Source organism: Pseudorca crassidens, chromosome 20 (genome assembly GCF_039906515.1).
Source record: "Pseudorca crassidens isolate mPseCra1 chromosome 20, mPseCra1.hap1, whole genome shotgun sequence".
Classification (NCBI taxonomy): domain Eukaryota; kingdom Metazoa; phylum Chordata; class Mammalia; order Artiodactyla; family Delphinidae; genus Pseudorca; species Pseudorca crassidens.
In genome coordinates this window covers 12,849,868-12,866,711 of record NC_090315.1, presented here as the reverse complement: position 1 = coordinate 12,866,711, position 16,844 = coordinate 12,849,868, and the positions used below count along the sequence as shown (strand labels likewise).

At 54.7% G+C, this 16,844-nt stretch overlaps 1 protein-coding gene across 7 annotated transcripts in view; it reads left to right on the top strand.

Moving 5' to 3' along the window:
• POU2F2 (POU class 2 homeobox 2) overlaps positions 1-16,759 on the top strand; it is a 77,322-nt gene extending 60,563 nt beyond the window's left edge. For 2 of the 7 annotated variants that reach the window (XM_067720049.1, XM_067720048.1), the window contains 10 exons: positions 4,406-4,511; positions 4,602-4,693; positions 7,008-7,169; positions 7,473-7,614; positions 7,705-7,853; positions 7,932-8,108; positions 9,355-9,421; positions 10,570-10,771; positions 10,905-10,978; positions 11,232-16,759. In XM_067720049.1, coding sequence (XP_067576150.1) covers positions 4,406-4,511; positions 4,602-4,693; positions 7,008-7,169; positions 7,473-7,614; positions 7,705-7,853; positions 7,932-8,108; positions 9,355-9,421; positions 10,570-10,771; positions 10,905-10,978; positions 11,232-11,563 — 1,503 coding nt within the window. In that variant the 3' untranslated portion in view covers positions 11,564-16,759. The remainder of the gene's footprint in view (positions 1-4,405; positions 4,512-4,601; positions 4,694-7,007; positions 7,170-7,472; positions 7,615-7,704; positions 7,854-7,931; positions 8,109-9,354; positions 9,422-10,569; positions 10,772-10,904; positions 10,979-11,231) is intronic. The other 5 variants (XM_067720054.1, XM_067720052.1, XM_067720053.1 and 2 more) reach the window with 3 other exon arrangements.
• The last annotated feature ends 85 nt before the right edge of the window (positions 16,760-16,844 follow it).

The following is a 16,844-nucleotide window of genomic DNA, read 5'->3' as shown; positions in this document are numbered from 1 at the left end:
GGCAGATGGATATTCGGGGCTGCAGCTCAGTGGAGGGTCTGGGCGGGAGCTGGACGTTGTAAGTTTTCAGGAAGAGGATGGACTGGTGGGGCTGCCGCCCTCGAGAGCTCACGGGGTGACATGAGGCGGCTGATGTGAGGGTGCAGTGCTAGCAAATGCTGGTGTTGGAGGAGTAGGTTGTGATTTCCAAAATGCTTTGAGAATAATAATATTCCTCAGGCCTCAAAACAACCCAGTGAAGAGTTAGACATTATTACTCCCATTTTATAGATGATAAAACTGAGCCCTGAGAGAAATGACTCGGTTAAAAAGGACTGCCATTTACGGAGGACCACTTCAGTGAACCAGGGATCAGACTAAATGTTCTACACCTGTTGTCTCATTTAATCCTTTAACAGCTCCATGAGGTAAGAATTATTGAGGTGTCACCTGAGGAAGTTGAGGCTTAAAGAGGGTAAGGAACGGCCCACGGTCTCACGGTGTGTAAGGGACAGAGTCAGGTGTCTGGCCATCTCCAGAGCCCAGGTGGTTCCAGGACACCGTGCATTGTCACCCTATACAGTAAGGCCCAGAGAGACAGCTGGCTTCCTCCAAGTCACACAGCAAGAAGCAGGCACAGGAATTCCCTGGCGGTCCAGTCGTTAAGGCTACGCTCTTTCACTGCCAAGGGCCCGGGTTCAATCCCTGGTGGGGAACTAAGATCCCCAAAGATCCCACAAAACAAAAACAAACAAAGGAAAAAAAAAAAGCAGGCACGATGGCCAGGACTCTAGCCCTCACGGTTCTCGGCTGGAAGGGATCCTTGCACACCGAGGTGACCTTCCCACCCAGTGTGGGAACTCCCTCTGCACCATTCTGGGGGTGCAGTTTCACCCAGCTGACCCCCAGGACGGTGCTCACTGCCTTCCTCCCTAGGCGGTCCCTTCTACAATCAATTGCAAGTAACTTACAGGGTCCCCAGACCCCATCCCTTCCCCACTCTGGACGTCACTCTAGGCTGTCCACGTCTTCGCAGCACACAGTGTCCAGAACTGGTCAAAATTTGCCATATCAGAGACGGCAAGTGAGTGTCGACGTGCATGTCAACACCGTCCCCACTGGGGCTGCGGGAGTGTAGCATGTGAGGCCAGTCATGGGGGAGAGGGGAGTCGGCCCTGCGCGCTGGAGTGAGGCAGCGCACCTGCACGGCTCTGGGGCCCCAGCGGCCTCTAGTTCCTGCTCAAGGCTGCCTTCTCCCCACCAGGTGGAACCAAGCCCAGTGGGTGATTACACTGCAGTTCACCCATATGAACCCATATGTGTCATATGAACCGTGTGTCTCAGTCTTTCTGCCCCCAGTCTGTGGCCAAGATCCCACCTGTGGCAAAGCACAGCCAGTCTGCCCCCAAACACCACCAGTCCTAAGGGTTACCTTATTCATTCACTGAAAATTCATGGATTGCCCGTTCTATGCCTGCACTGGGGCAGGGGAGTGAAGAGAATATAGCGATGAGCAAGAATTTCTCTCCCCCCTTCTCGGTTTTAATGGGCTGTGCTAGCTCTTCTCACGGGTTAGGGACAGAGCAGACGATCCACTACGGGCGGGGGTGGGGAGGGGTGGGCCTGCGGAGCGCTGGCATCCCTCCGCCTACTCCAATTTCTCCACCCTGTCTCCGTCCTAACACGCCCCCAAGTGGCTTCAGCTGGTGTGCCGATTCAGATGGCTCTAGGTTGTGGAGAAATGGCGCCTTCTACTGGCTAACCCCAGTCTTTTTTTTTTTTTGGCTGCGTTGGGTCTTCGTTGCTGCGCGCGGGCTTTCTCTAGTTGTGGCGATAGGGGACTACTCTTTGTTGCGGTGCGCGGGCTTCTCATTGCGGTGGCTTCTTTTGTTGCGGAGCTCGGGCTGTAGGCGCGCGGGCTTCAGTAGTTGCGGCATGCGGGCTCAGTACTTCTGACTCATGGGCTTAGTTGCTCCGCGGCATGTGGGATCTTCCCCGACCAGGGCTCGAACCCGTTCTCCTGCATTGGCAGGCAGAGTCTTATCCACTGCGCCACCAGGGAAGTCCCTAACCCCAGTCTTGAGTCAGCTCACTGTTCACCCAGAATCTTCTCTCTTTCTCTCCTTCTTGAATTCCTTTGGTCAACCAGCGTTTGGGGATCATCCACCACACCCAGGCACCTTTCTGCATGAGGGTTACAGTGAGGAATTAGGCAAACAAATCTGTGCCCTCGTGGAGCTGGCACCAACCCTTCTTGAGGAGACAGACAGGAAGCTGATATTGCTATGAGGGAAGGAAAAGAACATATTGTAAGAGAGCGACTAGGGGGGAAAAATCTCCGTGTCAGAGCAGGTGGCCAGAGGAAGCCTCTCTGAGGAAGGAGCATTTGATAACGGCTTAAATGATGATGAGGGGCCAGTCATGTGCAGATCAAGAGCGGCGGCGGTGGGGGGGGGGGAATAGCACGTGCAAAGGCCCTGAGGTGGGGATTTCTTTCTGGGTTCAGTGGCAGGAGGGAGACCAGTGTGGCTGGATGAGTTAGGGGGTGAGAGAGTCGTGGGAGGTGAGGAAGGCCAGGTCATGCAGGGCCATGGCAAGGAGCTGGGTGTACAATCGATATTACAAATTTGATGAAAAGGGACTTCCCTGGCGGTCCAGTGGTTAGGACTCCACGCTTTCACTGCCAGGGACCAGGTTCAATCCCTGGTTGGGGAGCTGAGATCCTGCAAGCTGCCCAGCACAGCCAGAAAAAGAAGAAGAAGAAGACAAAATTATAAAACAAGATTAGGTATGGGGGTCTTGGAAGGGTCCACCGTAAATGGCAGGCCTTAAAGCCCCGGCTTCACTCACCGCCCAGGGTCAATCCAAGTGTGGAAGAGAAATAGCCAGGGAGGCCTTCTTGGGTGGGTGGGGAGGGTCTCAAAAGGGAAGGCAGAGTGGATACAGTTTCAAAGGATATAGAGTAGGATGTCAAACTCCTTAAACTCTATTCTTAGATGATTGGCAGCTAGAGTGAGAAAGCTGAGAGGTCAGGGAGCATCTGGGGACTCTGTCCACTTGCTAAAGCACACGGAGAAAGCAGAGGCCTTTGCAGGTGGACAGGGAACAGCCTGGAACTCTTGCAAGACGAGTGGTTGGAAAAGGAGGGATGCTGGGCACAAGTGACTGCTCAACCAGGCGAGTGGGGGTGGGACACCTGGGTATTTATTCCTTTATTTGGACAAGGTAAATGTTCAAAATTCAAGAGGTACAGAAGGGTTTATAGCGTTGCCAGTTTCTGGTATCGTTTTTTAAGTATAATCTATGCATACCCAAGCAGGTACCAGGGTATAATTTTTTTTTTTAACACAAACAGTAGCACATCATACCCAGTGTTTTTCCTCTTGAGCTCTCCATTCCACAGGACATCTTGAAGATTGTTCCATATCAGGACAAAGAGTGTCCTTGATCTTTTTGATGAACACATAATATTCTGTCATGAAGATCTACCCTAATTCATTCACCCATCCCCTGCTGCTACACACTCAGCTTGTTTCCACTCTTTTGCTAAAACACTGCTTGCTACTGGGAGTATCCTTCTAGTGAGGACATTCTGCACAAGTGCAAGTATATCCCTAAGATAAATTCCTAGAAGTGGAGTGGCTGAGTCAAAGGATATGTGTACTGGTAATTTAATAGACGTTGCCGGATTACCCTCTCACCAGCGATGTGCAAGAATTTTTGTTTCCCCTCACGCCCCAACATAGTGTGTCATGCACTGTCATGAGGTAAAAATAGTATCTCAGTGCAGCTGTAGTGCGTCTGTCTCCAAATTTCCCCGTATTATATGGACACTAGTCGTACCGGATTAGGTTCCACCCCAATATGACCTCATTTTAACGTGATCATATGCAAAGACTCTATCACCAAATGACGTCACACTCTGGGGTTCTGGGGGATGGTTATGATTCCAACATATCTTTTTTTTTTTGGTGGTGGGTGGGGCGGAACACAATTCAACTCATAGGAGTGCCAGAGAGTTTTCCAAAGTCTCTGTACCAATTTAATCAGCCGCTAGGGGCTGGAGTATTTTAGAGCTATTCCCAGACATGATGTAATTTGCCTTGGGAGTGTTTTAAAAGGAAGACTTGGTCTGATTTACATTTTAAAACGATCCTATTTGTTCTGTGGGAATATAGGAAAAGGCAAATATTTCATCAAGAAAGAAAAGGTAAATAAAGAGCGAGCCCTCCTGTGATGACCCATGTAGGGTGCTCCGGCCTCCCGGATGCCCTTAGCTCAGGGCTGCACCCAGTGACCCATGCTCCATCCCTCTACGCCTTATGCCAGCCTGCCCTGCGGCGCACCCCTTGGGGCTCGGGCGATGCAGAGGGAAGAGCAGGGCCAGGACTCAGGCTGTCGTTCTGTCCACCCCCCTCCCCGTCAGGACATCCAGCAGCTCCTCCAGCTGCAGCAGCTGGTGCTTGTGCCGGGTCACCACCTCCAGCCACCTGCTCAGTTCCTGCTGCCGCAGGCCCAGCAGAGTCAGCCAGGTAAGGCCCTCACCCCGGATGGTCTCCCCAACGCCTCCACAGAACTCTCTCTGCCCCCCTCACCCTGTGCGATCCCTCTTGTCCCCCCAGGCCTGCTACCGACGCCAAATCTATTCCAGCTACCTCAGCAAACCCAGGGAGCTCTTCTGACCTCCCAGCCCCGGGCAGGGCTGCCCACACAGGTGAGTGGTCCACTGAGTGCGTCAGGCTGTGGCCAGATGGCGTGGAGTGGTGGTCAGTGAGGGTCTCCCCCCTCCACCAGCCACAGGGGCCAAGATAGGAGTCAGGAGCCCTGGGGCCCAGTGCTGCTCTGCTACTAATTTGCTGTGGGACCCCAGGCAAGCCACTTTCCCTGTCTGAGTCAGCTTCCTCCTCCACGGAATGAGGGGAGTCAGCCAGACCAGTGGCTCTTAACCCTTGCAGGCACATGGACTCCTTTGAGAATCTGATGGATTATTTGAATCCGACCCCCACTGCCCCCAAATGCACGTGTGCACAAACACAAAACTTCAGGGGGTTCACAGGCCTTTAGGGCATGAATGCCTCAGCTCTCTTCCAGCACTCCAAATGGGGGCCGTTCCCTGAGGGTCTGTTGGGTACTAGTTCGCGTCCCCTTCCCAGACCAGAGACTGCAAACAAGGGCCCACACTCATTTAAAAATTGAGTTAGTTGTCAACAAAATTCCCGGAAAACACCAGATTCCCAGCTTCTTTTGACAAACCAGAAGCTCTGGGAAGGCTGGATCTGCATACACATGGCGTGAGCTCAGGCCCCCTCCTGGAAGGCGTGAGTTCTTCAGGTTGCCTTGGTGTCCTCCTGCCTGGTCCCCGTGGCCTTTCTTGAAGTTTGCTGCCTGGGTTCTAAACTTTTTTTTTTTTCTTTTTTCCTGGCCGCGCCTTGGGGCTTGAGGGATCTTAGTTCCCCAACCAGGGATCAAACTCAGGCCCCCTGCAGTAGAAGTGTGGAGTCCTAACCCCGGACCACCACGGAATTCCCACTGGGTCCTAAACTTTAATAATAATTTTTCATGATTATGGATTTTAAAGTTCCCTCCTACCTATTTTTTAAAACAGCCCTTTTAAAAAATATATGGGGGGCTTCCCTGGTGGCGCAGTGGTTGAGAGTCCGCCTGCCGATGCAGGGGACACGGGTTCGTGCCCCGGTCCGGGAAGATCCCACATGCCGCGGAGCGGCTGGGCCCGTGAGCCATGGCCGCTGAGCCTGCGCGTCTGGAGCCTGTGCTCCGCAACGGGAGAGGCCACAACAGTGAGAGGCCTGCGTACCGCAAAAAAATAAAATAAAATTTAAAAAATATGTGAACTGTTTCAAAAAAACCAAAAAGTTAATTAATTAATTAATTTTTGGCTGCATTGGGTCTTCACTGCTGTGCGCAAGGCTACTCTTAGTTGCGGTGCGCGGGCTTCTCATTGCGGTGGCTTCTCTTGTTGCGGAGCATGGGCTCTAGGCGCGCGGGCTTCAGTAGTCGTGGCACGCGGGCTCAGTAGTTGTGGCGCACGGGCTTAGTTGCTCCACGGCGTGTGGGATCTTCCCGGACCAGGGCTCGAACCCAAGTCCCCTGCATTGGCAGGCGGATTCTTAACCACTGTGCCACTAGGGAAGTCTGCAAAACCTGTCTTGGCCTGATGCCAGGCAGCGTGTGACTTTTCTTTATCCCTCTTGTGTGGTACTTGTGCTTTGCTGACAGCTGTTGATATGTCCGAATATGGGGTGATGCCTTGACCCTAATGGTGGAGGTTCACATTATCTATGATACATGCCCCATGTAGGCTTTCTAAAATCTGAAAAAATTCTGAATTCCAAAACACATCTGGTCCCAGGGTTTTCGATAACGGATCAAGGACTTGTGCGTCCAACATCCCTGTACCCACCACCTACTTAGATGTTTTATTTTTAGGGAAATGAAGCATTCCAGAGAGAACTGTTGCTTCTTTGTAAATTCCCCCCGTCACCCTCCTTGTCTATTTTTAAAAATACTTTTACTTTATTTGCAGCCTACTTACTTTTAACCCGATTCTCCCAACAACCCCATGGGGTAGGTAGAGTAGCCATGATTGTTCCCATTCTGCAGAGGGGGAAACTGAGGCCCAGGGAGATTAAGAAACTTGCCTGAGTTACCCAGCAATTCGGTAGCAGAGCTGATCCTTGATTCCCTGCCTGAGAGGAGGCTAAAACCACCAGCCCCTCCCCCAGCTTCAGGGAAAGAGCCTTTGGTGAAAGGAGATGGCTGCTCCTTATGAAGCCTGCAGACTGGGAGGAATGTGCAGAGAGTTTCAGGCAGTGAGCGGGCCCTTGTGGGGCAGCAGAATGTCACCTTGATTGGCAATGAGTGTGGAGGGGCCACCTGGGGGTGGGTGGAGGGGAGTCTGCAGGAAGAGGCTGGACGGCAGGGCGGGAGGGAGGGGGGACTGCGCAGCCAATGCTGAGCCCCGTCCTGGTCCTCGGTCCTGCATCCCACCCACCTGCCCACCCCACCAGGCCGTGACCCGCCCCACGCTGCCCGACCCGCACCTCTCGCACCCGCAGCCCCCCAAATGCTTGGAGCCACCATCCCATCCCGAGGAGCCCAGTGACCTGGAGGAGCTGGAGCAGTTTGCTCGCACCTTCAAGCAACGCCGCATCAAGCTGGGCTTCACGCAGGTCTGGGGCCACCCGGCAGGACAGGCGGTGGGCGTGGGGTGACAGGGCGGTGTGACCAGCTGGTGGCCGGGGTGTTGGGCCCTAGTCATCTAGTGGGCGGGGTAGAGAGCGTAGCCATATGGTAGGCGGGGTGAGGGGCGTGACCGGCAGGTGGGCAGGGGGAGGGAGCGTAGCTGCCTAGTGGGCGGGGTGAAGGGGGGCATAGTCACCTGGTGGGCGGGGTGTGGTGTGGCCAGATGGTGGGCGGGGCTGAGCCCTTTGCCCGGCTCTGAACGCAGCCCCATCCCTGCCCCACTGGTCCAGGGTGACGTGGGTTTGGCCATGGGCAAGCTCTACGGCAACGACTTCAGCCAGACGACCATCTCCCGCTTCGAGGCCCTCAACCTGAGCTTCAAGAACATGTGCAAACTCAAGCCTCTCCTGGAGAAGTGGCTCAACGACGCAGGTGGGACTTGGGCTGGGGGCTCCCGGGCGGGCTGCGGGCGGCGGGCCGGGGGAAGCGCCCTCTCATGACCCCGTCTCCTCCTGGACACAGAGACTATGTCTGTGGACTCAAGCCTGCCCAGTCCCAACCAGCTGAGCAGTCCCAGCCTGGGTTTCGACGGGCTCCCCGGCCGGAGACGCAAGAAGAGGACCAGCATCGAGACAAACGTCCGCTTCGCCTTAGAGAAGAGTTTTCTAGCGGTGAGGCCCCACCCTCCCGGGCGGTCCTGAGGGCTGGCGGGAGGAGGGGCCCCGGGCTAACGAGCCCTCTGCCCGCAGAACCAGAAGCCTACCTCAGAGGAGATCCTGCTGATCGCAGAGCAGCTGCACATGGAGAAGGAGGTGATCCGCGTCTGGTTCTGCAACCGGCGCCAGAAGGAAAAACGCATCAACCCCTGCAGCGCGGCCCCCATGCTGCCCAGCCCGGGCAAGCCAGCCAGCTACAGCCCCCATCTGGTACCAAGAGCCCCTCGAGGGGTGGGGCCACAAAGCTCTGGCACACCCTCGCCTCCTGGCAGGCGCCTCGTGTGAAGCACAACCTACCCGGTTGGCCACAGTTCCTAGAACAGAGGCAGGGAGAGTCACCCTTGGGAACAGGCTGTCACAGCGGTGGGGCACAGTCACACAGAGAAACACCGTTTCCAGGGAACTGTGGTCTTACTTGGGGGATACAAGCACCCACCGACACACACTGACGTAGCCAAACACAGAGTTATCACAGGACGTAGCCACACGGGGATGGATACTAGGTAAAGGATACAGGCATCCCCCCTCACACAGGTTCACGACCACACAGATGCTGGCAGGGAGATCATTATACCCCTGGGTGTGCACTCAGGTCCACAGCCTCCTCGAGATCAGACACACTGGGACATCCCTTTATTCCATCTAGTGTGGAAAGGGTTGTGACACTACAGAGAGCAGCAAGGGGCCCAGAGGAGCCCCCTTCCCCAATGACGTAAAGGGAGGGATCATCTAAGCTGAGTCATAAGGACAAGAGTCAGTCACGTGAAGGACAGGCAAAGGGATCTACGTGCATGAAGACCTAGAAGCCAGAGTGCCGAGCCCAATTTGAGGAACTCCAGTGCGGTTTAGAGCTGGAATGATTATTTATGAATGAGTATGGGGGTAGGGTGGGGGATGGGCAGGGGCCAGACACCAAGTCAAATGCTGAAGGGGCTTGAACTTGAACCGTAGGCAGTGAGGCGCTAAGGATGAGTTTTGAGCCCGGGAGGGACTGGGTCACTCTTAGAGTGAGGCTTCTGGGGTTGATGGAGGATGAGACTGGAGGCAGGGAGGCTAAGAAGGAGGCTGGTGGGTGGTCCCAGAAAATCAAGCAGTATAACGTATCAACACTGTGATGCAGAGACACACCTTATCCTCATAACCCACCCCACCCCCTAGCCTCACGAGCACGTGTGCTTGCGCGCTCTCACATATACACACACACACACTTCAGACCTGCAACTGGACAGTGTCAGAGGAGAGGCAGGGAACGACTGCCTCCTGTCTGTGCCCCGGGATCACCTAGGGTAAACGTGACGAAAGCTGATGGAAAGCGCTTGGCGTGATACAAACAGCCTTGCAGCCAGAGCCCCCTTTCTCCGTCTTGGAGGCAGAGGTGTGGGGGTTGTAACCACAGCGAGCACCATGGGAGCTGCTGGAAGACAGTGGCCTAACCGTGCCTTCTTTCTCTCCCCAGGTCACGCCCCAAGGGGGCGCCGGGACCCTGCCTTTGTCCCAAGCTTCCAGCAGTCTGAGCACAACAGGTCAGGGAGGGCAGAGGATGGTGAGGGGGATTGGGAGAACACAGCGCGGGCCCGAGCGCAAGGTTCTCAAGCGGTTCAGGGCACCCCTAGGCCTCAAGGCTGAGCCTGGAGGTCGGGAGGCGGGGCAGGGAAGGGGAGAGGGCAGCCTCACCCCCCCCTGCCAGAGCAGCTCAGGCTTCATCTGCTCCACGATTTCATGTGAGAAAAGCACGGGGTTGATAAAGGTGATGTATTTGGGTTCTCTTTCTGGCATTTATGAACTGTGTGAACTCCAGAAGTGACCTTACTTCTCTGAGCCTCAGTTATAAAATTATTGTGAATATAACATACATACAGAAGCTATATCCATGAATATATACACAGAAGAGTGTGTACGTGTGTGTGTGTGTGTGTGTACAAACACACACACTCACACACACTTTTGTACCCAAAGCCCTCCTTTGCCCCTTCCTGGGGTAGGGCATGTATAACACCATATGTAAGAATAATATAAAAACAGACGCCATATTTCCCCTCCCCAGGTTAAGAAATAATAAGTGGAAGTTTATAAAGTAATAAGGGTGTGCCTGGCACTGGTCTAAACTCTTTATAAAGAATATTGACCCACTTAATCTTCACACCCATTTTATAAGATAGGTTCCATTATCTGCCCCATTTTCCAGATGAGGGAACTGAAGGTCAGAGAGATGAAGGTGCTCACCTGAAGGCACAGCTGGGACGTCCCAGGGCCGGGAATTGCTGTCCTGGGTGTCTGGTCTCAGTCTGGGCTCAGAGCCCTCTCAGCCTCAGTGTGCGCGGCCACACGCCCGTGCCTGGCCTCTAGAGGGAGCCATAGGGCTCTGTCTTCTGGGAACCCTTGGTTCTTTGTACAGAGGGGCCCAGAGGTGAGATTCCGGGCTGGATAAGCAGGGTGTGAGCACGCTCCTGGCATAGGGCACAGGCTCGGTGGGAGGCAGCTGCTCTTACTGCGATTACTGTCACCGTGGCAGAGGCACAAAGAAATGGCTGTGAGAAGATAAGGGCAGGAGGCCTAAGTGTGTTCTGACTGAGGAGATGCCGCGGGACGGGGCAGGGAAGACAGCAGGCGTCGACCTCAGTGGAGGACGAGTGGAAGCTGAAGTCTCCATCTCTCTGTCTCTCTCTGGCAGTTACTACCTTATCCTCAGCTGTGGGGACCCTCCACCCCAGCCGGACAGCTGGAGGGGGTGGGGCCGGGGGCGGGGCCGCGCCCCCCCTCAATTCCATCCCCTCTGTCACTCCCCCACCCCCGGCCACCACCAACAGCACAAATCCCAGCCCTCAAGGCAGCCACTCGGCTATCGGCTTGTCGGGCCTGAACCCCAGCACGGGGTAAGTGGGCAGCTGCAGGTAGGAGGCTGTGGGGAGAAGCAGGGCCGCTGCTGCTTCCAGGGTGGGGAGCTGCGCCCCCAGTTCTGTGGGAGGGTCTCTGCCCCCGCTAATGCCTCTGCTTTGCCTCTTGCAGAAGCACAATGGTGGGGTTGAGCTCCGGGCTGAGTCCAGCCCTCATGAGCAACAACCCTTTGGCCACTATCCAAGGTGCGTGCTCCCGCATGTCACTCCCCTCGCCACCAGCCCTGTCCCCCAGGGCCTCGAGCCCCCATCCCATTCCTGCTCCAGCCATGCCATCCTGCCCCTGCACACTGCATCGCTCGCCTCTTCATACCCATCTCACCTTTGGGGAAGGTGTGAGGGGTGCTGATGGGGGTCCGTGGGTCAGACGGGAAGACGGGGCACTGCGGGTGGGACGCCGGAAGGCGCCCCCAGCCCAGCCTCTCTCTCTCCCCGCCAGCCCTGGCCTCTGGTGGAACCCTGCCCCTTACCAGCCTTGACAGCAGCGGGAACCTGGTGCTGGGGGCGGCTGGCGCGGCCCCAGGGAGTCCGGGCCTGGTGACCTCGTCACTCTTCTTGAACCACGCCGGGCTGCCCCTGCTCAGTGCCCCGCCTGGTGTGGGCCTGGTCTCGGCAGCCGCGGCGGCCGTGGCGGCCTCCATCTCCAGCAAGTCTCCTGGCCTCTCCTCGTCCTCGTCCTCGTCCTCGTCGTCCTCCTCCACTTGCAGTGAGGCGGCAGCACAGACCCCTGGAGGCCCAGGGGGGCCCGAGGTAGGGTCCAAGCCTGAGTGAGGGCCCGCCACGCCTCCCCTCCTCCTCCTCTGACCCCCGCCTCCGTCCCCCACCTGGGAAGAGGGCGAGGAGGCCATTGGTGGGGATGCAGAGGGTCCTCGGAGCAGGAGTGACGAGGGAGGAAAGACCAAAAAACAAGAAACAAAAAAACAACCAACCAAAAAGAAAGAAAGAAAGAAAAGAAACCAACCAACAGAAAAAAGAAAACCAAAAATAATCACAAAGAAACCAGCTGCCCCAAAGGAACAAGAGGTGAAAAACAAACATTAAAAAAAAAAAAAAGAAAACCAAAAACAAACAAAAAATCCCTCACGAAACCGAACAAACCAAAAACCAGTCTCGAGCCAGACCTCAGTGTGCTCACCCTCACTGCTACGACACCAAATAAGAACCCCAGCCAGGGGCGGAGAAGCCTCGGCGGGGCGGACACGCGGGCCCCTGGCTGCAGGGCGAAGCCTCCCGCTGCGTGTGGCGTGGGCAGAGAAGGAAAAAGAGAATGTACCAGCCTCCCAGCTGCAGCCCTCAGTCCTGGGCCAGCCAAGGCAGGGAGGGCACAGCCTGGGGCTGATGGGGTGGGCTCAGAACCACCCGCCAAATATTCCTTTCCAGAAGGTGAAAGAGAAAGGGCCTGAACAACTTTACACCAAATATTCAGTAGCTTCATCCAAAGGATGTACAGAATTTTTAGCGTTGTGCTCAACAGAATGTGTCCCTGTCATGTGTCCCCCCTCTCGCCCGGCCCCCAGCTCTCCCTGCCCGGGCAGGGGGGTCTCGCTTTAACCTCCTCCCTACCCCAGCCAGGGGAGAGTTCAGGGGAAGGCCTGGGCTGACTTTTCACCCCTTGTACCTCCCCCTTTTTCCCTTTGAAGGGTGGGCTAGGCCGTTTTGCCAAGTTCTAGCTCTCACATGTCCCCCCTCAACCCTGTCACCCTCCTCTGCTCTGGAATCTCCCCCCCATCCCTAGTCCGAGGGAAGGTGGAAGCTTCAGGCAAGAGAGGATGAGGTGAGGGCTTTCAAGTTGTCTTTTTTTCCATCCTCGTCTGTCAGTTTCCCTGAAAAAAAAAAAATTCATATTCCAGTGCCTATCCGTGGGATCCTTCACGTTCTTTGACATTGACCAGAAACCAAAAAGAGAACTCACCTCGCTCTTCCCACCCTGTGCCCCTCCGATACTGGCAGATGCCTCTTCCTCTCCCCTCACACACATGCACACACGCACGCACCCCAGTGGTGGGGTTCCTCGAGATGGCGTCCCCATCAGGGTCCGTGTGGCAGGGACAGTGCCGTGACCTGTGGCCCCCATCCGAGAGGGCGCTGTGGTGGCCACCACTCCCACAAGACCTCCCTCAAGTCTTGGCTGGACCCTGTGTTTGCCCAGCCCTGGACACATCTCGACGGACAGAGGAGAGACGCTGCTGGGAGCCACGTTGCCCTCCTGCTGTTGTGGAGGCCAACAAAGTTCTGAACCAAAAAAAACAAAAACAAAAAACCAAACAATAAATTAAAACTAGAAAAAAAAAGAATTTATAGATATATATATATTTAAGGGAAAGAAGACGAGGACTCTTCAAAGGATACGAAGGAGCCGCGAGGGGGAGCCAAGCCCCTGCACCAGTGGTCCAGGCCCTTGGTCCCCGAGGCGGATGGAAGGACAGATGCTTCTTTCTCTTCACAAATACCTCATGGACGTCGTCTTCGGGAAAGCCGGACGGGGGCGGCTGGGGCAGGGCCTGTCCCTCAGCCAGGGTGGATGGAAGCGGGTGGGCAGGGCTGAGAGAGGGTGTCAGGGACAGGGGTGAAGAGCCCCGAGCTCCCCGCCCCCCCAATCAACTGAAAAAGCTTTAAAAAAAAAAACAGGAAAAAAAGGAATAAGAAAGCAAAAAAGAATGGACGAAGGAAAACTAACAAACTTTCGGGTGGTTTGATTCCTCCTTTGAGTTCTTCTTCTGTTCTCTGCAGTCTGTCCTCTTCCCTCTGTCTCCTCCTTTCTCTTGGTCTGTCTCTCCCTCTTCCTTCCCTCCGCTTTCACCTCTCTTAATCTCCTTCTTTCTGTGTCTCTCCTCAAACCAAAGTGTTGCTGTGAAGGACGCGAGCCATTGAAATCAGAGTGGCCCCCGCCCCTCGCCGGGCAGGAGCAGAGGGAGGGGAGAGCCCCGGGAGATGGGCAGTGCCGCCGGACACTTCCGAGGAGAGGCAGACAGAGCCTCAGACACCACCCCGGGCCCCGAGGCCTCAGCGTTCTCTCTTTTTCTTGCCTCCCTTCTCCCACTCGGGAAATGAAACTGTTGGGCTGGGACATGGAGGCAGCAGAGGCTCAGCTGTTTCAGGGGTCTCGGGGTGCCTTGTCTGGGCAGTGGTGGAGTGGCTGCCCCTCCCACCCTGGCACCGATGGGGCCTGGCCTGCCGTCGACCCATCCTCGCCAGAATGTAAGCATCTCCGCTGAACCGACTCCCTGCCCTTACCCTACCTCTGAGTTTGTCCATTTTTATTTCCTGAAGAGAAGGGACTGGCTAGAGGGCCTGGGCCCCAGCCCAAGGGTGGAGAGGGGGCCAAGGGCTCCTGAACAGATAGGAAGGACATTTGAGCAGAGCCAAGTGAAAGGAATTACAACCAAAAACCCCTCTGAGAAGACAGGCAGCATGGAAGGCATGGTGGAGATGACTCAAACAAAAACTATGATTCTAGACCAAAAAAAAAGGAAAAAAAGAAAAAAAAAAAAAAAAAGAAAGAAAAAAAGGAAAAAAAAAGAAAAAAGAAAAAGAAAAAAAAAAGGAAAGAAAATCCAGGACTCACCACCACCCACTTCATCCTGCTTCCTCTCCATCAAGTCCTGCAACCTGGGACCTTCCTCCACCCCAGTGTGGGAGGAGCGGGGCAGAGGGGAGAGGAGGAAGCAGGGGGCAGGGATGGGGCTGATGCCCTGACATTGGTGGAGGGACCCCTGTGCAGCCGGGGTGGTGGGGACCCTCCCCGTCCGACCCCCATAACTGGGAAAAGAAAAACAAGAAAAAAAGAAAATTCCTGGAAGGGGGAAAAATAACCAAATCCCAAGCTTTAACTACAGCTGTGAAACCAAATATTGGGAAGGGGGTGGGAGGGAGGGAGGGGCAAGTGCGCCCCAGGTCTCCCCCCTGGGCCCCCTCCCCCGAGGACTCGAGATAAGGCACCAAATACCTCATAGAACTTTAATGTTAAAAAATGGAAACCAAATATCGTTGGCTGGGGGCCAGCCAGGGCAAGGGGCCGGGGGCCTGGGGGAGCCAGGGTTGGGAAGGTGATGGGGGAATTCATGCCCCCCAACCCCCTCTGCCCCTTTCACTCCAGTCTCCCACCCCGTCTCGACTCCGGGAAACAAAACTATCTCATCGTTTTTATTTTGTGGTCTGTACAGAGCCTGTGTCCGTGTGTCTGTGTGCGAGCGAGAGAGTTGGGGGGCTGGGGAACTTTACGTGGGGTTGGGGAAGGAGACCCCAGGCTGGGTTCTGGGCTAGGTGAGATGTCTGAGGTGGGGGGCCAGGGGCCTGGGCTAGAAAGGATGATGAATGGGTTGGAGAAAGTGGAAGCCCTCTGAATTTCTCCTCCCCAACCCTGACCTCCTACTGGAGGGAGGGACAGAGACTGGGTCTACCTAATGGTGGGCCTTTTAATTGTGCCAAAAAAAAAAAAATGCCAGTAACTAAAACACCTCTCTCTGTTCTCTTCTGGGAGGGTGGGGGTGGAAGTGGGAGGGAGGGCTGGGGGAGGGTAAGTAGGGGTCAGTGGAGATGAGGAACCCAAGCCTCTGTATGGATTGGGGCTAAGATCAGAAGGGGTAGTAAGGCTGTGAGTTTCCCGCACATCTCCTCCCTGGGGAAGGCCAAGAGAGGGTCTCCAAGCCCTGCACCCTGGGAAGATGGGGTAAGGGACTAGCCACGTAGTGGGGGACCTCTTGAACTGGCTAGATTTCCCCCCCTACCCAAATCCCAGGGTGCCTCTCTCTCCCTTTAGCCCAGGGTAGGGGGAACTGAGTGAGAGAGAGAGTGAGACAGACTGAGAAAGATTGAGACACGCGGGCCCCCACTGGCCTCTGAGTGGGAAAGGCAAGTGCGAGAGATAAAGGCCTCCAAGAGAAAAAAGAAACAAACCAAAGATTTAACCATTAAAAAAAAAAAAAAACCCACAGACAACTCCGCTACCTTTTTATATGTTGGAAAAAAAAGTGAAAAAAATTTAAAAATAAAAATTAAAAAAAATACACAAAAACTCCAAGCCGCAGTTCCTTCATGCGGTTTGAACTTTGACCTCAGCAGTCTCCAAAGCAAGATGACGATGAGAAAGGTGAACAAAAAAAAGAAAAAATAATGTATATTTTTAAGTATTTGTCCTTGAGATGTTAACTCCTTGTTAAACAAACACAAAAAGGAGAGAAAAATCCAGAGAGAATTGTTGCTGGGACGGAGACAACTATTTACTATGTCTGTGACCCCTCCCCTCTGCCTCACCCTCCTCTCCTCTTCCCTTTCCTCTATCCCTGCTGCCCCTCCCCCAGCCTGTCCCCCAAGCCCAGGGGCTCAGTATTTATTTATTTATATAATTGCAGGGTGACTGGGGTCCTCTCTCGACAACTTGTAGAGAGGTCCTTTGAATCATGGTAGGGTGGGGAAGGGGCAAGGAGTCTTTGGAGAAAAGCAGGGGCCTGATCTTTGGTCGGTTCCTCTCTGCTAGCTCCTTTCTGGCTTCTTATCCCACTGCTGCCACCATCTCCTCCCAAATCCAAGGCTCCACTAGGGCAAGGTGACGATCCCACCTTGTAAAGATCCGATTGGCTTGGCCCTTTTTGGGGTGGGTGTCTCTCACCTACTCATTTGAAAGACCAGGTTGGAATGGGGATGGGAAGAGGTGGCAAGTGGTGAGTAAGGGAGACCAAGAAGTGGCATCTGGAAATTGAGTAGGCCCTGGAGGAGACCTGCCTCTCCTCCATTCTCAACAAGTTAGCCCCCCTTTCAGTTCTGTTTGACCCCTGTGTTGGTAGCCCCTCCCTTCCCACCCTGTACCCCCTCCCTGTCTCTTCTCGTGGTAGCGGGTTAGCGTTTCAGTGTTCTTAACTCCAATCTGCTTGTTCATTGTACAATGTGCTTCTTTTAAGGCCCCATTTTTGTAACTTGAGTGTGTCATTCATCTGAACAACATCAAAAAATAAAAAATTAAAAACTGTACAGAGAGAAATACAGCCTCTTCTCCCTTGGTCTCCTCTCTGTCTTGGGAAAGGTGGCGGGGAAATCAGGGTATGGGGTGGGTGTG